This window comes from Heteronotia binoei, chromosome 21 (assembly GCF_032191835.1).
Source record: "Heteronotia binoei isolate CCM8104 ecotype False Entrance Well chromosome 21, APGP_CSIRO_Hbin_v1, whole genome shotgun sequence".
Lineage (NCBI taxonomy): Eukaryota > Metazoa > Chordata > Lepidosauria > Squamata > Gekkonidae > Heteronotia > Heteronotia binoei.
Genome location: NC_083243.1, coordinates 22,352,257 through 22,376,836, shown reverse-complemented (window position 1 = coordinate 22,376,836; position 24,580 = coordinate 22,352,257). Strand labels below are relative to the sequence as shown.

General features: G+C 45.7%; 1 protein-coding gene across 1 annotated transcript in view; it reads left to right on the top strand.

Annotated features, from left to right (window-relative positions):
* AKT1 (AKT serine/threonine kinase 1) overlaps nucleotides 1-20,367 on the top strand; it is a 210,764-nt gene extending 190,397 nt beyond the window's left edge. The window contains exons 12-14 of the mRNA XM_060263105.1: nucleotides 2,342-2,429; nucleotides 10,780-10,882; nucleotides 18,443-20,367. Coding sequence (XP_060119088.1) covers nucleotides 2,342-2,429; nucleotides 10,780-10,882; nucleotides 18,443-18,522 — 271 coding nt within the window. The 3' untranslated portion in view covers nucleotides 18,523-20,367. The remainder of the gene's footprint in view (nucleotides 1-2,341; nucleotides 2,430-10,779; nucleotides 10,883-18,442) is intronic.
* Nucleotides 20,368-24,580: the final 4,213 nt, after the last annotated feature.

The window sequence follows — 24,580 nt, the reverse complement described above, 5'->3', positions numbered from 1 at the left end:
TCATATTAGGAAAATGGGAAGGACGTAATTATCGTTTTCGTTAAATAGCTGGGGTGGTGTTACCGTTACCGAAAGTCGCGTCGGGAAAAGTTTTGGTTTTAATAAATATCGGAACAGTACTCCCAGTTTACTGAAACAAGTTATGATGCCGTTTCTGTAGGAAATTAAAATGGTAATTTTTGAAGCGCCTCTCCATCCCTGAGGCGTCAAGAGCAGGAAGGAAGAAGCAGTGTACCTCAGCCCCCAGCTGCTCTGCAGTGCATCGTCCCTTAAAATGTTCAAGGGCTACTGTTTTCGGTGGTAGAAGGCCTGAAGCCAGAGGCCAGGTCTGCCCTCCCTCCAAGGAGCTGAATACAACCTTCTCCGTTTAACCTTTACAACAACCCTTTGAGGTAGACAAGGCTTGAGTGTGAGTTGTTAGGCCAAGGTCCCCTAGGAAGTTTCAAGGGAACTGCTGGGTTTTGAACTCTGGAACTCCTAAGCCTGAATCAGACATGCAAAGTGCTAGACAGACATGCAAAGTACACAGACACTCCGTACTGTTGGGTGTTTCCTTTGTATTCGCACAGAGCTCTAGGTGGTGGGAAAACGTGGAAGGCTCCTGCCTTTGCCCCAGTGGCTTGTACCAGGACAGCATGCAGCTATTTCCAAAGGCTGGCTGGTTTTTTGACAGCCAGTTTGGTGTAGTGGTTAAGTGTGCGGACTCTTATCTGGGAGAACCAGGTTTGATTCCCTGCTCCTCCACTTGCAGCTGCTGGAATGGCCTTGGGTCAGCCATAGCTCTCGTAGTTGTCCTTGAAAGGGCGGTTTCTGGGAGAGCTCTCTCAGCCCCACCTACCTCACAGGGTGTCTGTTGTGGGGGAGGTGGGGAGGTAAAAGAGATTGTGATTGCTCTGAGATTCAGAGTATAGGGCAGGATATAAATCCGGTATCATCATCATCATCTTCTCCTCCTCACCAGGCTGATTGCTTGGTCATATTCATTAATGTATTCAAGGCACGTAGGCCTTTAGACAGAATAATGTAACAGTGATTGAAATCCTTGAGAAAAAGGAACAGTCAAGGGAGAGGGGAAAGTAAATATTGAATACATAATTTAAAATGTCAGAATTAAAATAGCTACAGAATCGCTGGAAGCAGGGGATGTGGCTTAGTGGTAGAGCATCTGCTTGGCATGAAGAAGGTCCCAGGTTCAATCCCCAGCACCTCCAGTTAAATGATCTGGCAGTAGTGGATGATGTGAAAGACCTCAGCCTGTGACCCTGGGGAGCTGCTGGCAGTCTGAGCAGACAAAACTGACCTCGATTGGCTAAGGGAAGGGTTGTGGCTCGGTGGTAGAGCATCTGCTTGGCATGAAGAAGGTCCCAGGTTCAATCCCCAGCACCTCCAGTTAAATGATCTGGCAGTAGTGGATGATGTGAAAGACCTCAGCCTGTGACCCTGGAGAGCTGCTGGCAGTCTGAGCAGACAAAACTGACCTAGATTGGCTAAGGGAAGGGTTGTGGCTCGGTGGAAGAGCATCTGCTTGGCATGCAGAAGGTCCCAGGTTCAATACCTGGCATCTCCAGTTGATCTGGCAGTAGATGATGCGAAAGACCTCAGCCTGAGACCCTGTAGAGCTGCTGCCAGTCTGAGCAGAAAAACTGACCTAGATTGGCTAAGGGAAAGGTTGTGGCATGCAGAAGGTCCCAGGTTTTCTCTCTGGTACCTCCAGTTAAAAGATCTGGCAGTAGGGGATGTGAAAGACCTCAGCCTGAGACCTTGGAGAGCTGCTAGACAAATACTGACTTTGATGGACCCAGGGTCTGATTCAGTAGAACGCAGCTTCATGCATTGGTGTGCCTGTTTGACTAGGCACCAAATGAATGGCAGTGACACAAATTTTTAGTGCAGCTACGATATCTTTGGCAACTGCCAGAGAGATGTGATTTTTGTTTCCAAACAGAAGATGAAGTAATTGATAGTCCTCCAGACAAGGTGGGAAAAGTTAACCAGAGATGCTCTTCAGCTGCTGTAGAATTTGCACCTGAAGAAGAAAGTGTGCCAAGGTTTAACTTGTTCTTACTGTGGTTTAATTGTTTGCAGTTGATGGTTGCTTCGATAGCTGCCTTGAATTGAAGAAGAGATAAAGCAGGACTCTATTAAACGTATAAGTGGATATGCTGCATTACATCTGTGTTGTCATTTATTACAGTCTCATAGAATCATAAGAGTTGGACGGGACCTCCAGGGTCATCTAGTCCAACCCCCCATGTAAAAAAAATGTCGTACTCACAATGCATAGGCCGTACAAGAAGTGGATGGTGCTAAGCACTAATCACAGTGTCTTTTCTCTCCACAGGTTAGGTGGTGGGCCGGATGACGCCAAGGAGATAATGCAACACAAATTTTTTGCCGGCATCGTATGGCAAGATGTATATGAGAAAAAGGTATCTAACTGTAATCTGTCATGAGTTTTTATCCAATTCTAGAAAACTCGGGGTAACACACATCAGCCTCGTCAGAGAGCCAGTTTGGTGTAGTGGTTAAGTCCAGAGACTCTTATCTGGGAGAACCAGGTTTGATTCCCCACTCCTCCACTTGCACCTGCTGGAATGGCCTCGGGTCAGTCATAACTCTCTCAGAGCTGTTCTGCTGAAGAACAGTTTCTGGTCAGAGCTCTCTCAGTCCCACCTACCTCACAGGGTGTCTGTTGTGGAGGAGGAAGGTAAAAGGAGACTGTGAGCCGCTCTGAGATTCAGAGGGAAGGGTATGGTATAAATCCAATATCATCTTCTTTTCTAATTCCTCACAACAACTCTGTGAGGTAGGTTATGGCTGAGAGACTGTCCCATACTCACCCAGCAAGCTTCGTGGACGAGTATGGGATTTGAACCCATCTCCCTCTCCACCGTCCAGGGCGATTCTTTTGGAGAAAGCCTGACGGGCAAATGGAAATAAAATTGTATGCTGTCACTACACTCAGCTAATAGTGGTGCTGTTCTCCAGGGCCTGGAGCTTTCCTCAAATTCTTCGACCTCAATTTAAGCTGTTGGTCATTACCTTGAAAGCCATTTGTGGCCTAGGACACACATATATATCTGTGGGACCACCTCTTCTGATATGTTCCTAAGTGGCAGTTACACTCTGTGAATCAGGCCCTGTTGACAGAGCCAGCCTGCAGGGCATGTGAAGTCCATAAGAACGTAAGAGAAGTCGTGCTGGATCAGGCCAGTGGTCCACCCAGTCCAACATTCTGTGTCACACAGGGCCCAAAAACCAAGTGCTGTCAGGATGTTCATCAGTGGGGCCAGAAGCCCTCCCACTGTGGCCTCTCACAAGCACCAAGAAGACAGAGCATCACTGCCCTAAGACAGAGTGTTCCTTGTAACTAACAGCCACTCGTGGACCTCCATCTGTTTATCCAATCCCCTCTTGACGTCTGTGCTTGTAGCCACCACCACTTCCGGTGACAGTGAATTCCACGCGTTAATTGCTCTTTGAGTGAAGAAGCACTTCCTTTTTATCTGTTTTAAACCGACTGCTCTTTAATTTCATTGAGCGCTCACAAGTTCTTGTATTGTGAGAAAGACCATCACTGCCCATTCCAGAGCATATTCTATAGCAGCTCTTATGTCATGAAACGGCCTCCTCAAATCTGTTAGGAAAGCCCCCTTCCCATTTTTTGTTTTTCCAGAGGCTTTGCAAGGCTCAGTTGTTTAAAGGGGCTATTACGTAAGTGAATCGACATTTTTAACCCATTGGCATACATGGACTGAGTTGGAGAGTCAGTTTGGTGTAGTGGTTAAGTGTGCAGACTCTTATCTGGGAGAACCAGGTTTGATTCCCCACTCCTCCACAGTAATAGCTTTCGTAGGAGTTGTCCTTGCACGGACAGCTGCTGCGAGAGCCTTCTCAGCCCCACCCATCTCACAGGGTGTCTGTTGTGTGGTGGTGGGGAGAAGATATAGGAGATTGTGAGCTGTTCTGAGATTCAGAGTGGAGGGCGGGATATAAATCCAATATCATCTTCTTCTGCTTGAGCTTTGTTAAGTATTGCATGTTTGTGTGCATGTTATGTGCTGTCAAGCCGCTTCCAACTTACGGCGACCTTATGAAACTAGGTCCTCCAAAACATCCTGTCCTTAACAACCTTGCTCAGGCCTTGCAAACTGAGAGCCGTGGCTTCTGTTACTGAATCACCAAATCATAGAGTTGGACGGGACCATACAGACCATCTAGTCCAACCTCCTGCGCCGTGCAGGATCAGCCTTAAGCATCTCCGACAAATACTCATCCAGCCGCGTTTTGAAGACTGCCAATGAAGGGGAGCTCACCACCTTCCTAGGCAGCTGGTTCCACCTCTGAACTACTCTGACTGTAACAAAATTTTCCCTAATATCCAGCCGGTACCTTTTTGCTTGTAATTTGAGCCCATTGCTTTGGGTCCTGTCCTCGGCTGCCAAGTGGAACAGCTCCTTGCCTTTCAGATATTTAAAGAGCAATCATGTCCCCTCTCAATCTCCTCTTCTCCAGACTGAACATTCCCAAGGCCGTCAGCCTTTTCCTCATAGGGTTCTTCCTCCAGGCCCTTGATCATCCTTATTGCTCCCCCCCCTCAATCTCCTCTTCTCCAGACTGAACATTCCCAAGGCCCTCAGCCTTTTCCTCATAGGGTTCTTCCTCCAGGCCCTTGATCATCCTTATTGCTCCCCCCTCAATCTCCTCTTCTCCAGACTGAACATTCCCAAGGCCCTCAGCCTTTCCTCATAGGGTTCTTCCTCCAGGCCCTTGATCATCCTTATTGCTCCCCCCTCAATCTCCTCTTCTCCAGACTGAACATTCCCAAGGCCCTCAGCCTTTCCTCATAGGGTTCTTCCTCCAGGCCCTTGATCATCCTTATTGCTCCCCCCTCAATCTCCTTTTCTCCAGACTGAACATTCCCAAGGCCCTCAGCCTTTTCCTCATAGGGTTCTTCCTCCAGGCCCTTGATCATCCTTATTGCTTCCCCCTCAATCTCCTCTTCTCCAGACTGAATATTCACAAGGCCCTCAGCCTTTCCTCATAGGGTTCTTCCTCCAGGCCCTTGATAATCCTTATTGCTCCCCCCTCAATCTCCTTTTCTCCAGACTGAACATTCCCAAGGCCCTCAGCCTTTCCTCATAGGGTTCTTCCTCCAGGCCCTTGATCATCCTTATTGCTCCCCCCTCAATCTCCTCTTCTCCAGACTGAACATTCCCAAGGCCCTCAGCCTTTCCTCATAGGGTTCTTCCTCCAGGCCCTTGATCATCCTTATTGCTCCCCCCTCAATCTCCTTTTCTCCAGACTGAACATTCCCAAGGCCCCCTCAGCCTTTTCCTCATAGGGTTCTTCCTCCAGGCCCTTGATCATCCTCATGGCTCTTCTCTGCACCCTCTCAATTTTCTCCACATCTTTTTTGAAGTGAGGCCTCCAGAACTGCACACAGTATTCCAGGTGTGGCCTGAACAAGGCAGTATACAGTGGAGCTGTGACCTCCTGTGATATAACAGCCCTTTTGATACAACCCAGGATTGAATTTGCCTTTTTTGCCACAGCATTATGCTGGCTGCTCATATTTAGTTTACAGTCCACTAGGACCCCAAGATCTCTTTCGCACACACTACTTCCCAATCAATCAATTCATCTCATGTTGGGCCTTCCTCTTTTCTTGCTGCCATCAACTTTTCCTAGCATGATTGGTTTGTCTGGTGACTTTTGTCTTCTCATATTGTGAGTACAATAACCTCAGTTGAGTCATTTTTGATCTAGAACCCACTGATTTGTCTGGGTTAGCAAGCTGTATTATTGGATAGTTCTGTTGTTCCCAATTAACATTGTAACCCGCCTGGAGTCCATTCTTGGGAGAAAGGCAGACTAAGAATGCCATAAATCAGGGCTTATTTTGTAACAGGAACTCCTTTGCATATTAGGCCACACACCCCTTATGTAGCCAATCCTCCAAGAGCTTACAGGGCTCTTCATACAGGCCTAGTGTAAGCTCCAGAAAGATTGGTTGCATCAGGGGTGTGTGGCCTAATATGCAAAGGCAGGACTTTTTTGGTAGCAGGAACTCCTTTGCATATTAGGCCACACGCCCCTGATGCAGCCAATCCTCCAAGAGCTTACAGGGTTGTTAGTACAGGGCCTACTGTAAACTCCAGGAGGATTGGCTACACCAGGGGTGTGTGGCCTAATATGCAAAGGAGTTCCTGCTACCAAAAAAAGCCGTGCCACAACCTGGGCCCTTTTGTGTGCGACCATCTGCTTTGCCACCCAACCTCCTCTTCTTTTGGAAGCATGCAGGGGCCACTAGGGCAGTTGGGAACCTTTATGTGACTGCTCAAGGACTTAATTTGTCTTGCAAACTTCCTGGTACTGCTTCCTCTACCAAAGCCTTCTTTGAAGATAGAATAGCATTGGGTAGCGATGTTGATCTGAAACAGAGGTGGCCAAAATTGCTTAATGTTAAATGCCACACAGGATAAACATCAGATGCTGGGGAGCCAAAAGGAAGGAAGGAAGGAAGGAAGGAAGGAAGGAAGGAAGGAAGGAAGGAAGGAAGGAAGGAAGGAAGGAAAGCAACTTTTTAACCAAGCTGCTAGCTGGCTTGGCTTGGTGAAGTGATTTAAAGAGACAAATGCCTTCTCCAAGCTGGCCGACACACACTTCAAGAGCCACACATTATGTGTGAAAGAGCTGCAGTTTGGCCACCCCTGATCTGAAACAACCGAAGAGTGTTTGAGTTCAGTGGCACCTTTAAGACCAACGAAGTTTAATTTCGGGTATCAGCTTTTGTGTGCTTGCACCTTGCACTTAAAGGTGCTACTGGACTCAAAACTTCGTTCTACCGAAGCTTGGTCACTTGGACCCATCTCCTTCCAGCATTTCCTGCCTTGTGTGTCTCTGTCCTTGGTGGTGGTTTATGTCATGGATGTTTTATTTTTAAAAAATGACTAGCTGAACAATTTGCGTACGCACAAGCATGATTGCTTGAAAGTGTGTGTGTGTGTGTTCCATCACAGATGTTCCTTGTTGTCCAGACTCCCCTTTCTTCTCTCTTCCCTCTTGGTTCTCCCAGTTCCTGTTTTATCACTGTGTGGCTCTCTGATGCCCTCTAGTGTTCTCATTGGTTTATAACGTGTATGCTCTCCATAAGTCAAAAGGGACACTTCTAACTCTGGCAGATGTTTGAGGCTGTATTTTTGTTTCTTTCTTCAGTGACTTCTTTGAATTGGGGGGGGGGGGGCGGCAGCATAATTCTTCCCAAGCAGATGGCCATTTATCAATTAAAAATACCTTCTGAGTATCATGTAAAAACTGACAGTTTCATCTGCATCAATCAGTCAGTCTTTCTGCGGGCCAGTTTGGCCAGGGATCCTGGAGGTTTTTGCCATCTTCTGGGCAAGGAGCAGGGCTCACTGGGGATGTGTGTGTGTCAAGCAGAGAAAGGTTTTCCACCTCACCTTCTACTTGATCCTATTAACTGGAGATGCCAGGGATGGAACGTGGGTCTTCTATACGCCAAACAGACACTCTGTCATGGCCCCTTACTAGCTGCCTTATACTGAATCAGGCCATTGGTCCATCAAGGTCAGACTCATAGTGGCTTCCAAGGGGCTCAGGTTGAGACCTTTCTCATCACTTGCTGCCAGCTCCATTGAATGGGAGTCAACAGGGATCGAACCCAGGACCTTCTGCATGCTAAGCAGAGGCTCTACCACTGAGCCTCAGTCTCTTGCACTGCTACTGCCGTTCCGCTGTCGGGCCAACCCAAGGTGTCTCTGCTCCAACAAAGGTTTTTAGCTTTCGCACCCTCCAGCCTGCCGCTGCCCTGTTGTGACAGACACAGATTCAACTTTGCTGGCTGTAAAGACTGGTTTGGGAACTTGTCCAGTGCTTTATGAGTACAGAAAGTACTCTTCCGTCGCCGCTGTTGTGTGCAGTTGATACAAAACAGAAATGCAGTGGCAGATTAGGAAAGGAGTTTTTTAAAGAGGCTTTTCTTAAATTTTTGCTTTCTTCTTCTGCAAGAATCCCCCTTTCCCTCCTTTTCATGAGAAGCTTGTCCAGGCAGGGTCCGTCCACAGAAGGAAGCAATGCTGCACATGTCCTCAAATCACATAACATTTGTGACCAGGGCTTTTTTGGGTAACAGGAACTCCTTTGCATATTAGGCCACACCTCCCTGATGTAGCCGATCCTCCCAGAACTTACAGTAGGCCCTGTAAGAAGAGCCTTGTGAGCTCTTGGAGGATTGGCTACATCAGGGGGTGCGGCCTAATATGCTAAAGAGCTCCTACAAAGAAAGCCCTGAAGGTGACCCTGGGAATTAACAGCCTCCAATGTGTTCTGTCATTAACAGCCTGGCTCAGGGTTTTGCAGACAGAGGGCCTTTGTGGCTTCCTTGATCCGAGTCCATCCATCTCTTATGAGGTCTTCCTCATTTTCCTGCTGCCTTCAGTTTTTCCTAGCATGATTGATCTTTTCCAGGGAGTCCTGCCTTCTCATAATGTGACCAAAACTACGATAGCTTCAGAGCAGTTGTTTTGGCTTCGAGTGAGAATCCCGAGGCTAGAACCCACTGGTTGATCTTTTGGGTGGTTCATGGTACTGGAAGAACCCACCTCCAACATTACCTTTCAAATGAATCCATTTTCTTCTTGTAAGCTTCGTTCCTTGTCTGACTTTCGCATCGATCCACAGCAATGGGGAATGCCACAGCATGAGCGATCTTTGTCTTGGTTGCCAGCAACACATCCTTACGCTTAAGAATCTTTTCTAGTTCCTTCATAGCTGCCTTTCCAAGCTTGGCATCAAGCGTGGCCTAATAGGCAAATGAGTTCCTGCTGGGCTTGTTCTACAAAACAAGCCCTGTGTGAAACAATGGTGCTATGGGTGTGTGGTCTAATAGGCAAATGAGTTCCTGCTGGGGTTTTTCTACAAAACAAGCCCTGTGTGAAACAGTGGTAACATCAGGGGTGTGTCCAAATAGGCAAATGAGTTCCTGCTGGGCTTTTTCTACAAAACAAGCCCTGTGTGAAACAATGGTGCTATCAAGGGGTGTGGCCTAATAGGCAAATGAGTTCCTGCTGAAGAAAAAGCTTTTTGTGAAACAGTGGTAACATCAGGGGTGTGTGTCCTAATAGGCAAATGAGTTCCTGCTGGGCTTTTTCTACAAAACAAGCCCTGTGTGAAACAGTGGTAACACCACGGGTGTGGCCTAATGGGCAAATGAGTTCCTGCTGGACATTTTCTACAAAAAAGCCCTGTGTGAAACAATTGTGCTATCAGGGGGTGTGGCCTAATAGGCAAATGAGTTCCTGGTGAGCTCTTTCTACAAAACAAGCCCTGGGTATAATCCCCCTTTAAAGACATCTGTAAGGACAGAAGATGGAGTGAGCTTTGCCTTCTGGCCAGCACCACCCTTCCTGGGAATTGATCCCCTTCCATTCCCATTTTGCCTCATCCGTGATTTTCCCCAGTGAGCTATCGGGGCATAATAAAGTTCAGCCTGTCAAGCAATTACTTAGAAAGCCAACAGGAAGCAGCCAAAAAGCCAAGGTGACTATAAAGAAATAGGAAAGCAGTAGAGGGTGAGTGAGCAGGTGAGAGAGAGCGAAACAAAATCCCCACTGTAGGTTTGGAAGGGGAGGGTTGTTAATTAGGAAATGGAAGGCCGGATGCAGCTCCGAGAGGATTCACATATTCCAGCCTTCGAACTGGACAGCCAAGGACCTGATCCATCACTTGATTAAAAGGATCTGCTTTACCTAATGTGGTCGGTCGATTTGCAGGTTCTGGCACACGTCCTCTTTAAGAAACGGTACATTGATTTGGCAGGGCGCATAGGAAAAGAAGTGCGTGTGCATATCGGTATGTATCGATCTGTATGTCTATAGACGTTTCTAAAATGGCAAGGGGAAAGGGTTATGCTGCAATGCCTTTACAAAGGATTTCTTTTTCCCGGAACTCAGTTTTCCAACTTGTGATGGCCGCAGAAATAAAACAGCTTTAAAAGGGGATAAGGTAGATCCGTGGAGGAGAGGTCTGTCAGCGGCTACTAGCCATGGTGAGTGAGAGGAACCTCCACATTCAGAGGCACCAAACCTCTTATTCCCAGAGGCAGGAAGAAGCAGCAGGAAAAGACCTCGGCCTCTATGCTCTGCGATTGGGCCTCCAGGCTGGCCACTGTGTGAGACAGGATGCTGGACCAGAGGGACCACTGGTCGGATCTTGCAGGGCTCGTCTGATGTTCTAATGAAGGCCTTGGCCTGTTGTTGGCCCTCCAGAGGAACTGGTTGGCCACTGTGTCAGGGAGGGTGCTGGACTAGATGGACCACTGCCTCTGAATGTGGAGGTTCCCCTTAGTCACTATGGCTGGTAGCCGCTGATAGACCTGTCCTCCATGAATCCATCTAATCCCCCTTTTAAAGCTGTCTGTTCCTATGGCCATCACTGCATCCTTTGGCCGCAAATCCCACATCATCATTCTCTGTGCAAAGTGGTATTTCCTGTTGTCGGTCCTGAACCTACTGCCCGTCAGCTTCATTAGATGCCAGTAAAGAACCCCATGGCATTATGGCAAAGATAAAAGGATGGGGGGGATGTCGTCATCACTCTGAGCTTGTAGAATATGTCCATAGAGTTTCAAACTCCCTCTCTGTAATTTAGGATTGGGTTGGGTTTTGATTCCATCGTTTGGATTTAAAGCTGTGCTCTTGGGCTTGCTCTTGAGTACCCTGCAAACTCAGTTGTTTGGCTTTTGTCTTTGTTTCCTAGCTGGTACCTCCATTTAAGCCACAGGTGACGTCTGAAACGGACACGCGCTACTTCGATGAAGAATTCACAGCACAGATGATCACAATCACCCCCCCAGACCAAGGTAAAGGGACAGCAGCTTTCCTCCTTTGTAACTCACCAGCCTTGTGCTAACAAAGTCGTGGCACACCGCGATGCGGCCTGCTGACTTCAGGAAGCCAAATCTAAATACTGTGTAAATGTAACAGCTAACAACCAAGATCCCTAAATGCACTTCCAACACGTAAGCCTAAAAATGAGACTCGCACTTTGTGGGGGGAAAAAAACACCCAGTCATTGCTCTTTATTTATTTACTTACTTCAGATTTTTTTTTCAAAGGGTAAAGTTTTTATTGAATATAAAACAGAATACAAATTAGAACCTTAAATATAACACAATAAAAGAGCACTGCTTGCATATAGTAAATAATCTGAAACAGAGCAAAATTAATTTAAATAGTAGCAATCAGAAATATAACATTTTTAATAGAAATGATTATTTGGAATAACCTCATTTTCAATCAGGTAATTAATATTTTTTTAATTTTTATAATTTTTATTGGTTTTAACTACAAAAGAAAAAGCATAAGCATAGATACAAAAAAAAGAGGGGGGGCATATACAGGATGGGAAGGGCGGGGTGAAAAAAGGAAAAATATAAATATATCAATTTTAAATCTACCTCCAAATAAACTATCCAATTCGTTCTACCTGCAAGTATAAAATTCTCCATATATTTTACCATCTTTATCTTTTATTAAAAAAACCATTTTTACTAAGCTATTATTTGCAATACAAGTCTAAACAGTTCTTCTTCAACACATATAAATATGAACACGTCAGAGCAGTCTCAGCACAAAATTAACTACTTTGGCTTAACCTTGTTAAAAACACAAACTAATTTGTTAGTTTATCACCATTCTCATTAACAGACACGAAAAATTCATATCTTTATCCTTAAAAAAAAACTAAAAAGAAATACAACCTGGTATTATGTCTATCTCAATATAAACAGTTTCTCATTATTAAAAAAACAAATCTAGCAGTTTACATAACATCTGTGTTGTCTGCCTTTTTAACAATTAATCCACCTCTTGTATTCCTATTAGACTAGGAAAAACAACTTTTTATGACCCAAAAATAAAAATCTGGTACCTGTTCTTATTGTGAGTTACCTACCCAAGTATCCACCAAGGTAAAAACATTTCAGGAAACCCTTCTTACTAAAAAGAAATCTATCGCCTGAGTTATAGATTAGCTTGTAGAATTACCCATATCTATAACAAACATAGAAACTAATATCATTATCTATTAAAAACAAGTTCAGCAATTTGTCAGGAAATTACGTTATCTGCCTTCTTAAAAATTAATCTAAAATAACTTTTTATATAAAATTCTTTTCAAAAACTTTAGCCCTTTAACTTTTAAATCCATATCATTTTAAACAAGATAGCTTATTGTAGCCCAAAAACAAAACAAAACAAAAAGGAAGTCTCACTTAGCCTTCTAATTTCACATATCAGAATTTCTTACAAAGTCCATGTTCAGCTATCCACTGAGAAAAATCTCGTTCAGGAGGCTCTTCTTTCTGAAATATTTCCACATCATGATTTTCTGGTTAAAATGCATCTTCTTACTTCTTAATGTAGTCATCCTTCTCGAAGGAGATGAGAAAAATTCCACAGCCTTTGTTCCTCTCAACCTAGCTTGAGTCGGTCTCCATTTCCGGCTTTCTTTTTTAAGTACGCCACAAGATTCCATTTTAATTTTCTTTTGTTGATTTCCCTACAGCTCAGTCTCCCATTTCAATTCCACCGACATCACCAGGTTCTCTTTAGCACTCTGCTTGTGTAGATTTGAGGTTTCGCTAGCTTTCAACAAAAAAGCTGCCATTTGCTTCTTAACCAAGTTAGCCAATAAACCAAGATCTTGCCTCAGAGATTTTAAACTGCTTAAAATGTCTTTTTAATAAGAAATTTCGCTTCGCAAAGCCATTTTTCTCTGTTGGCAAACTCAGTTCATTAATCCTGATTAAAAAGTAGCTCAGAATCCCAGATAGCCCATCCTTCTTAGTCTCCTCCAACTGAAATTTTAGATGTTAACATGTGAATTTCAGATCAGACAACAAGGAAAAATCCCTCTAACAGGTATCTCATTTTGTTCAGACCGTATTGCAGCCAAATAATAGTCTCTTTAACAAATATCCCGTTATGATCTGGGTCAATTTAAATGTCCATATTCCGATTAATTCAAATTGCTTCCAGTACTTAAAGATGTTCTTGACTTTTCACGGCCTCATTCACAGGGAAATTAGAGATATTGATCTCTTTCCCTTCCTTTGAACTACTAAATCATTAAAATGTAAAAAGGACCCATTAGCCCTTGGCAATTGAAAGCCAACTTACTTGCATTGCAGATTTGTCATGCTTGAGATAGAGGGGTGATAGATCAAAAACTTGTTAAAGAAAAGAAAGGCAAGCATCGAGCATTCACCTCTTGCTGCTGTATTACCGATCGCGACGGGAAGAGCTTCAGAGCACACAGAAGGAACAGGAGCAACTGCCATTGCACCCCCGTTCCCCTGTGAAAGCCCCATGCCTAAGAGAACCCCCCCCCCCAGGATCTCTTTGGGGGTGTCACATCCGTTGCACCCCTCCCCCTGCCCGATCAGAGGGAGCCGCAAGCAGGAGAGCTTGCGAATCCACTTGCTAGCAAGGCGACGTAGCCCAGAAGTCCGTCTCAATCAGGTAATTAATAATGGGAAACTAAATTGCAATCAATTTAGCTTCTTCTGTCCCGCCCTCTCTGCAAGCGGACTCAGGGCAGCTAACAATCATTACAACAACAATTTTAAATCACAGAATTAAAATAAAACTTAGCAATTAAAAATTACATTTATGGTGCTACTTCAGAGTTTTAATATAGGCAGAATTCTAGTTTTCTTCAATCGCCAGTCCAGTTAATGGTGTTATAATTTCTTCTTTTTCTGGCTGCGGTCCGTATGATGGTCCCCATATAATGATCCTTAGCAGTATTAAAGTGGCAGTCCTCTCCCGTTTAGATATTATAGGCCAGTTGGAATAATTCAGTTTTGCAGGTCCTGCGGAATTGGGAAAGATCCCTCAGGGACCGTATGGCCTCTGGAAGGGCGTTTCACGTCATTGGCACTGCCACCGAGAAGGCCATGGCCTTTGTAGAGCACAATCTGGCCTCCCTTGGTCCAGGGATAAATAAATAGTGCTCTCTGGGGAACGTATGGAGAAAGGCGGCCCCATAGATAGACAGGTCCTCGACCATATAGAGCTTTAAAGGTCAATACCAGCACCTTGAAACAGACTCGGAACGCAATAAGTAGCCAGTGCAACTCTTTCAGCACCGGTTGAATGTGCTCCCATCGGGGGAAGTCCATGAACAACCATGCTGCAGCGTTCTGCACTAACTGTAGTTTCTGAGTCAGAGTCAAGAGCAGCCCCATGTAGAGGGCACTACAGTAGTCTCTTCTCAAGGTGACCCTAGCAGCCAAATGTTTGAGCTGTAGAACAAGGGGACGCGTGTGCTGTGTGCAGTTAAGTCACTTCCAACATATGGCAAGCCTGTGAATTAATGACCTCTGAGTCGTCTCATCGTTCACAGCCTTGCACAGGGCTTACAAACCAAGGACCCTGGCTTCCTTGATTGAGTCCCTCCATCTCCTGTTGGATCTTCCTCTTTTTCTGTTGCATAAGAACACAAGAACATAAGAGAAGCCATGTTGGATCAGGCCAATGACCTATCCAGTCCAACACTCTCTGTCACACAGTGGCCAAAAAGACCAGGTGCCATCAGGAGGTCCACCAGTGGGGCCAAGACACCAGAAGCCCTCCCACTGTTGCCCCTCCCAAGCACCAAGAATACAGAGCATCACTTGCCCCAAGAGAGTTCTAACAATACACTGTGGCTAATAACCACTGATGGACCTCTGCCTTCCACTTTTCCTAGCATTTGCCTTTTCCAGAGATACCTGTCTCGCTAAAATGGCACCATCAAAAAGAATGCTTTCCAAAGAACAGGCTGAGCCAACCTAAGGCAGCAGGCGAGCTGTTTGTTTGTTTTAACTACGCATTGCCGTCAAAATCCGTACTTCCGTTCAGTACAGACAGTTCTGACCTTGTTGAGGCCAGAAAAAAAAGGCTGTAAGTCCTACGTGCATTTTAGGGGCTGGATTCAGAAATCCTTCAGCAGAAAGTACTGATGGTCGTGGATATTTCTTGCGTAACTTTTCCCCAGCAGCCCTTTCCAGTCCCCGGAAAGTTGGTTCTTAGGATCATGGGGGACCCTTGTAGGTTAATAATCATGTGGATTGGGAGGTTGCTGCCTGGATAGGGGAAGGGGAGGTCATCGCTGCTCCTTCTGCAGTGTTGCATAGATGGAAGGTGGAGGAAGAGGGTTTTTCACCTGCTAGGTCCTGGGTCCCCAACGTGGTGCCTCTGGGCCCCCACCAACACCTTTTCCAGTGCCCCCCAAATGTTTTTAAAGAGAGGGCAGTGCTAAAGGGGGCTTCCAGTTGGCCACTGCACGGGGCTGCACGGATTTTTAAAAAGAATTGCTTTGGCAACAGTTGACACCAGGGGTCGTTTTGTAGAAAAATAGGTGGTGGGGTTCATTAACATAACTCATTACCATATGCTGCCCCCCCCCAGCCAAAAGCAACCGTATGCAAGAAAGGAGAACCTTGGGCGAGCGAGGCCTGCTTGGGCTGGCTAGAGATCCAGCCAACCCAAGCAGGCCTTGCTCATCTGGGGCTCTCCTTGGTCGTCTCACAGTCAAAAGGCCAGCAAGCCACCCGCTGCCCAAAATCACATAAGAAGTGGAGAAAGGGTGGTGCAGGCTTCTCCAGGAGTTAATGAGGGCTGCTGGGGGTGTGGCAAAGCCCCTGGTGGCTGGCTGGCTGCCCGCTCTCCTAATCCAGGGATTGTTGTGCAGCTGCACCTACGATTCAATGGACAAGGTGGGGAGGAGGAGGGAGGCCATCAGAAAGGTTCAGGAGCTGTGCTCCTGTGAGCTCCTGCTGAATTCAAGGCCTGGCTGACACTATTCACCGTGTGGCGGAAGGCAAGCTACAGTAGCCATTTTGTGGCTGGCTCCACATTCTGCAGCAGCCGCATTTTATAATCCAAAGGCACCCGTGTGCTACATTATTGTAATGAACGCTAATCCAAAAATATCTGTGTCAAACCTTGTTTTGTTTCTCCATAAATACCTACACAATCTCTCATCTAATCAGAAAATTCACGTCATTAATTGTTCAGAACATTGAGCGTTTGAGTGTTACTTTAAAATATATGCCTTTGAGGCAACCACCTGTATTAGATTTAGAAGATTTGTTTTAAAAGTTGAGTAAGAGCCCCATTGCAGAGAGTGTTAAAGCTGCAGTACTGCAGTCCTAAGCTCTGCTCACGACCTGAGTTCGATCCCCTGCGGAAGCTGGGTTTTTAGGTAGCCGGCTCGAGGTTGACTCAGCCTTCCATCCTTCCGAGGTTGGTAAAATGAGTACCCAGCTTGCTGGGGGGAAAGTGTAGATGACTGGGGAAGGTAATGGCAAATCACCCCATAAAAAGTCTGCCGTGAAAACGTTGTGAAAGCAACGTCACCCCAGAGTCAGAAACGACTGGTGCTTGCACAGGGGACCTTTCCTTTCCTTTAAAAGTTGACATGTTTGCTAGAGATGCTGAATGCCTTTTTGTGAATGATCGAATGTGAAAGTGATTGATACAGCGTTCCTCAATGCAGAACTACTGGAGAGAGAAAAATATTGTCTTCCATGGTGGTGAGCAGGTCTTTTTTTTTTTTTTTAGCAGAAACGCGCAGGAACGCAGTTCTGGCTGGCTTGGTGTCAGTGGGTGTGGCCTAATATGCAAATGAGTTCCCACTGGGCTTTTTCTACAAAAAAAGTCTTGTGCACCACAATGGTGATGTCAGGGGGCATGGTCTAAAATGCAAATGAGTTCCTGCTGGGCTTTTTCTACCAAAAAAAAGTCCTGGTGGTGAGTCTTTGCTGCCCTTGATATTTATCACATTGTTTTTATATGGTTTATATATTGTGTATGAATTTTATTGTAGAGAGTTTTGATGAATTTTTTGGCATCAGGTTAGTTCAGATCGCATTTTCCAAGATCCTATCAGTGGAGCAACGCAGCTCTTATGGAGTCAGCACAGCGGAGAGACTATGCGTTTTATGAATATGCAAGTTAACCCTTGCAAAAGAACTCTAGTTTGAAGTAGACTTTATATAGTCAATTTGATCCATTGGGCTTATATATATATGATTATTTGAGTATATTATGGAGTATATTTGAGTCTATTATTATTTACTATATTTTTGGAACTGCATCATTATGAATTCAGTGGATCACGGTGTAAATTTAGACGGAGATTGTGTAGGGATAGAAACAAAATAAGGTTTGACACAAATATTTTTGGATTGGTGTTTATTACAATAATATTATCTATTTGTATCACACAGTGTCTTTTGGTTTCTTGTGTGCGGACTCTTATCTGGGAGAACCAGGTTTGATTCCCCACTCTTCCACTTGCAGCTGCTGGAATGGCCTTGGGTCAGCCATAGCTCTCGCAGGAGTTGTCCTTGAAAGGGCAGCTGCTGTGAGAGCCCTCTCAGCCCCACCCACCTCACAGGGTGTCTGTTGTGCGGGGAGAAGATAAAAGAGATTGTGAGCAGCTCTGAGTCTCTGATTCAGGGAGAAGGGTGGAGTATAAATCTGCAATCATCGTCTCCTTCTCATGGCTGACCTTTTGCCATAGTTCTGGGTATATTTCTAGCAATCAATTTTGTGGCAGCTGTTTTCTGGCACGCTGTGTCAGAATTCTGAAGGTGCCCGTAGACTCAGCAAAGTTGGGGACCCTCTTGTCAGGTAGAGGGGGCAATAGGTAAGATGAGCAAAGAAATTGCTGAGCAGTCAGGTTAAAACGGATAGAAGGAAGTATTTCTTCACCCAAAGGGTGATTAACACGTGGAATTCACTGCCACAGGAGGTGGTGGCGGCTACAAGCATAGCCAGCTTCAAGAGGGGGTTAGATAAAAATATGGAGCAGAGGTCCATCAGTGGCTATTAGCCACTGTGTATGTGTGTGTGTGTAATATATTTTGGCCACTGTGTGACACAGAGTGTTGGACTGGATGGGCCACTGGCCTGATCCAATATGGCTTCTCTTATGTTCTTAAGTGTGACACAGTGTTGGACTGGATGGGCCATTGGCCTGATCCAACATGGCTTCTCTTATGTTCTTATGTGACACAGAGTGTTGGACTGGATGGGCCACTGGCCTGATCCAACATGGCTTCTCTTATGTTCTTCTGTGACACAGAGTGTTGGACTGGATGGGCCATTGACCTGATCCAACATGGCTTCTCTTATGTTCTTATGTGTGGCACAGAGTGTTGGACTGGATGGGCCATTGGCCTGATCCAACATGGCTTCTCTTATGTTCTTATGTGTGACACAGAGTGTTGGACTGGATGGGCCATTGGCCTGATCCAACATGGCTTCTCTTATGTTCTTATGAGGGGTCCATGCTTTCATTACTTTGCACCTCATCAAGCGCATCACTGTTGAGGTTAACCCTAACTGTGCTTTCTCGCTGCTTCCAGACGACAGCATGGATTGCATCGATAGCGAGCGACGGCCTCATTTCCCTCAGTTCTCATATTCTGCCAGCGGGACGGCTTAACGTTTTGCTCGCCCACGCAGAGGAAGCGGCTCAACAGCATTTTGGTGGACATTTATTTTGATGACGGACACTAGAGAACTCTCTACGACACGTGAATTGCAAACTATGTTTGTACTCGGGTTCAGTTGAATTTGTAGAAAGCCTTGCGGGTTGTATATTTAAAGCAATCCTGATGTGTTTTTGAGACCGAGTCTCTGATGCATTTTTTTTTTTAGAAGGAAGACAAGAAATCCATTCTTAAAATGATTAAAATGTTGTTTAAAAATAAAAGGGGGGCATTTTCTTCTGGAAACAACTACCTTTTAGGTTTTTTAAGGATATGCACCCCCGACACCGTTTACTTTCTAGAAGTTTACGGCATCCAACACAGCAGCTACATTGACCATTTAACTAAACAACACAGTTTCTTATTTATTTCATACTGTTTGTCATGTAAGTAGTAAACAGCACTCTTACGATACAAGAGACAAGACTTAAGAGAGTGCAAGAATGGACGTGACAAAGAAAATGAAGAAATTCCAGAGATGTGACGGTTCAACTTCCACTCGGGCAGTCGTGAAGATGATTGGCTGCTCTAGGAACTTAACTATAGGAATGGCATTGATGACCTCAGTGAGGTGAAATAAATTGTGTGTGAGAGAAAAAACATAAACCCGGCTGCGAGAGACGTTACATATCCAACGGAGCTGAGCATGAAATCCGTTCCGTTTTTGACATTACGCAGGCAAGATGGTGCGTTGAACGATCCCATTGTTGTGTGTGTGTGCACGCACACGCTAAGATTGGCTTTGCCAAATCTTGGCAACCACCCCCTGGCAATTCCTCGTGTACAGGCCATTTTGAAACCAGCTGAGGAAGTCCCGGAGCACTGCATCGCTTCCCCACCCCCACTCGCCTCGTTGGAGTGCTTGTTCCAGGAGTTTTCCCAAGGACACGGCCCCCAGGCATACGAGGCAGTTGCCCAGCGCCATCTGCAAATGCTTACACAGCTGCAAAACTGACCTTGTGGGAAGTCCGCTTTCCGTTTTTAAAAACCCACAGAAAGCTTTTTCTCGAGTTGCCTTTTAACGGAATGAATTGATGCAGCAAGGGACATATTTTGAGCACCGGAGCCATTTTTCTTCATACTTTCAAGGGTCCCTGGTCGAAGCGACCACGTGCCAGACACAGTTCAGACGGCAATCCTGAATCTTCTGCTCTTTTTTTTTAAATGTACATTTTTGTAAAGGTTCTTGCAGGGGGGAGGGGACACTTCTGTGCTTGGAGGAGACTCCTTTAACAGTGGCTGGGGTGGGGTGTAAAAAGAAAAAAGGGTAGGGTGGCACTTCATGTGTTCAAGGAAATAAGGGCGTTCAAAAAGGTTGGTTTCCCCCCCCCCCCCCATTCTTGAGACTTCCCCCCACCCCCCTTCCCCTCTATGGTTTTGTCTTGTATTTTCGTAAAGAAACCACTTCATTCTGACTCTGCCAAAAAATGATATCAAGACCCATCTTTTTTGCCGTTGCTGCAGCCAGGGCTTTCTGGCTTCCACTTGTGCTGCGAACAAGTTTATTCATTTGTGGCTTTTCTGTTTGTTCCTTTAGATATGCTTTTGTTTTGTTTTGTTTCTCTGTTCTCTTATCTGTACAAAGTTGATTAAATAAACTCTGCAGTTCCTTAGCATTTTTTTTTTAATTTGAAAGGGAGCATATTTAAAGTTACCCTCAAACTTTTCCCTCTACACGAAACCCCATTATGTTTTGGTTTGTTTTTGTTTTTTTTAACCAATGTTCCGTTCTAGTATTTTTACTTATGGTATGAAAGTTTCCCTCGAAATACTTCAATAAAACGCGCTTTAACAAGTTACTTTGGTCTGTGTTTTGTCCCCACCGAAATGCTTCCTTGCCTGCGCCTGGAACGCTTCAGTTCCTGCTACCATTAGACAAGCTTGACTGAGGGAGGCAAAAAAACCTTTTCTCTCCTGCAAAAAAATGACCCTACTCTCAAATAGTGGCTCCGAAACGCAACAGGACTGTCTGTCTGGACTTCTAAAAAAAAGATGTTATGGCGCTATAGAGGAGAATGTAGAAAAAGCCCAGCAGGAACTCATTTGCCTATTAGGCCACACCCCTGGTGCCAAGCCAACCAGAACTGCGTTCCTGCTCAAAAAAGCCTTGGTGGAGAAGTTACAGAGTAGTGGACCCCTGTCTTTTTGAGCCTGTGGGCACCATGGGGATTCTGACACAGAGTGGTGGGCGTGACCACAAATCGGCTGCTGTGGGAGATGGCGCCAGCCATTAAATGGGCCTTACAGGAGGCAAACACCCACACTTACACACCCAAACAGGAAGGTCACATGCAAGGGACAAGAAGAGTAATTTTTTAAACATGCCCTTACAAAGAGAGAATGAAAAAGAAATGTTATGGTGACTCACCAGCAAGCTGGCACAACAGTGTAGGGATTTGAACCCGACTCTCCCAGATCCTAGCGTGACACTCTAACCACTGGCTGTCTGCAGTAAGGGCACCGCCGCACATTATAGTTGCTGTTAGCCCGATGTTCTAACTGAGTTTGCTGCAGCAGACAAATAGGATATACATGTGTCTATACATTTTTAAACACCTATGCACATATGCCTGGGAAATCAGATTGGAGCTAGAGACACACATTTTAAAAAATTGGATAATTAGTACATTTTTATCCTGCCCGCTCCTCCCAAGTTCCTCAGAGTGCTGTCCATTGAGAGCCAGTCTGGCATAGCGGTTAAGTGAGTGGACCCTTATCTGGAGAACCGGGTTTGATTCCTCACTCCTCCACTTGCAGCTGCTGGAATGGCCTTGGGTCACCCATAGCTCACAGAAGAGTTGTTCTTGAAAAGGCAGCCTCACAACAACCCTGTGAAGTAGGTTAGGCTGAGAATGTGTGACTGGCCCAAGTTAACCCAACAATTTTGCATGTTATAAAGCGGGGATTCAAATCTGGTTCTCCTACTGTACCACACTGGCTCCCCTCTGCTGAGCTCAAGTGACTCCCGAAGTGTCCCCCAACTTTGCAGGAAAATCTGTTCAGCATCCCTGTGGTCCTGATCAGCAGATTTAAGTATCCACAGCTGGGTGTCACTATTAGCAGGTGGAGCTAATTAGCATAACTCATTAGCATATGTCGCCCCCCCTCCCCCAGCCAAAAGCAACCCAATGCAGGAAAGGAGAGCCCTGAATGAGCGAGGCCTGCTTGGGCTGGCTGGAGATCTAGCCAGCCCAAGCAGTCCTCACTCACCTGGGGCTCTCCTTGCCCACCTCCCCCCAGTCAAAAGGCCAGCAAGCCACCTGCCACCCAAAATCACATAAGAAGTGGGGAAAGGGTGGCGCAGGCTTCTCCAGAGGTTAATGAGGGCTGCTGGGGCTGTAGTAAAGAGTTAGTGGTGGCTGGTTGGCTACCCACCCTCCTAATCCAGGGATTGTTATTCAGCTGCACCTGCTATTCAATGGACAACGTAGGTGAGGAGGAGGGTGAACCCTCAGAAAGGTTCAGGAGCTGTGCTCCTGTGAGCTCCTGCTGAATTCAAGCATTACTATTAGTATATATGCCACGGTGTCACTATTAGTATACAGAAACAACACAGCTAGCCATTTCCTGCTCCAGGCTTTCTTACAGCGCTGAGGCCTCATTTTGGGCAGGAACTCACAGGATTGGAGCTCTAGAACCTCAAAATTTTATTGTGCTCTTCCTTTCATAACTCCCACCCAAATACTTGCTTCAGGGCTCCACTGTTCAACCCCCCCCCCTGTGAGAATTTTGCTGAACTCTTTTACGATTTGACAAACTTTCTAATATCCCCCCACCCCTGCAAAAAATGGGGGAATAACCAAAATATATAAAGCAGACGGATGGAGATCTCCCTCATGCCGCTGTGGCCACACAGGATAAAGTCATTTTAAATGTATGACGAGAGTAAGATTTTTTAATGACAATTCAAGAAGCATTTTGAGGTAGATGCTGAGCAGATAAAATTTAGTATCTGTCAGGGGTGATGTGGCATATGATGTCAGGGGTGATGTCCAGTGATGTCAGGGGTGTGGCTTATGCAAATGATTTGTGCTCATGAGCTCCAGCACCTCTTTTTCTACACAACGTTCCCCGACAGCGCGTTATTTCTTAAAAATGTATTAATAAACAAAATTCTGCATTCTACAATCTACATTCAAATATCATAAAGTAACTGAGCAACGATCTTATTACAGGTAGTTACCACTAACAACAGTTCAGATAAAACGATACAATATTTTAAAAGGTTCATGACTCCAATTATACTTTCCACTATAATCTGCTTTCAAATAATTTAAAAACAAATCAGATCGGAGTAATACGGATTGACAGCAGTGCGTTCTGTAAAGCCAACATCCTGCTCGAAACAGCTAGCTAGAGCAGTGCGGCGAGTCAAAATGACTACGCAGAGAGAGAGAAAATAATAAAGGCATCTGCCGCTTTCACGGAGAGACGGGGAGGCAAAACCAGCCACAGCGAGAAGGGATTGCTGAGCAGATGTGAACAGGGACGCATTCTGGGGCTCCCAACAGCCTGACTTGGTTGCAGGGGAGGGGGGGAAAAATCAGTCAGCCCTGTAACAAAAGCAGGTGGCCGCCCTGGAGGTTAGTTGAGTGAGGGCGAAAGAAGTGTGTCAAAGGGAAATAGCTGGTCAAGAGGCCTCTGTCAGAGCATGAGAAAAAGCACCTCTCAGACTGGGCTGCTACGAAAGGTTCACTTAGGCAATAAAATCTGGCTGGAGAGGAGGGTGAGGAGAAGCACAGTGGAGGGGGGTTTTTTATATACGCAACTTGACCGGGGCTCAAAAGCAAGTGGATTCCCACCACTCAGTTCTTGTTAACCTTAAAAAGTCCTTAATGTGGCTATGTTTGTTTTTTTTAAAAAGGGTTTTGGATGATTAAAAGGCTCTGCATGCAATTGTGTGGGTGTGTGCTTGAAGAGTTTTCTGGGTACACGCCCCACCCCAGAAGCTTTATTAGACCAGGGGTGGCCAAACTTACTTAATATAAGAGCCACACAGAATAAACATCAGACGTTTGAGAGCCGGAAGATATGAACATCAGATGTAGGTGGGAAGGGGGGAGGGAGTGGTGGAAAGAAAGCAACTTTAACTGCATTCTTGAAGTCGCCAGCTGGCTTGGAGAAGTGATTTCGAGAGAGAATAAGTAAACTTCCTGCCCAGATTGTCTAATACAGGGGTGGCCAAATCACGGCTTTGGAGCCACGCGTGGCTCTTTCACACATGTTGGGTAGCTCTCAAATCCCCCACCGCCCCATCATCCAGCTTGGAGAAGGCATTTCCCTGTAAGAATATATTGGGTCCTCTTATTTTCTGGAACAGGTCAGATCTTTCCCATTAGAGTCCTACAGGATGGAGTAGATCCCACAGCAGGCTCAGGGTTACCAACTCAGGGTTGGGAAATTCTTGGATGATTTGGGGGTGAAGCTTGGGGAGGGACCTCAGTAGGCTACAAGAGTTGGTTTTTATACCCTTTTTTGCTACCCAAAGGAGTCTCAAAGCAACTATGATCATCTTCTCTTTCTCTAAGAACATAAGAGAAGCCAAGTTGGATCAGGCCAGTGGCCCATCCAGTCCAACACTGTGTGTCACACAGTGGCCAAAAAACCCCCCAGGTGCCATCAGGAGATCCACTAGTGGGGACAGGACACTAGAAGCCCTCCCACTGTTGCCCCCCCCCCTCGAAGCACCAAGAATACAGAGCATCACTGCCCCAGACACAGAGTTCCAACAGTAATAGCCACTGATAGACCTCTGCTGCAAATGTTTATCCAAGCTGGCTATGCTTGTAGCCACCACCACCACCTCCTGTGGCAGTGAATTCCATGTGTTAATCACCCATTGGGTGAAGAAGTACTTCCTTTTATCAGTTCTAACCCCGACTGCTCAGCAATTTCATTGAATGCCCACGAGTTCTTGTATTGTGAGAAAGGGAGAAAAGTACTTCTTTCTCTGTCTTCTCAGTCCCATGCAAAATCTTGTAAACCTCTATCATGTCACCCCTCAGTTGACGT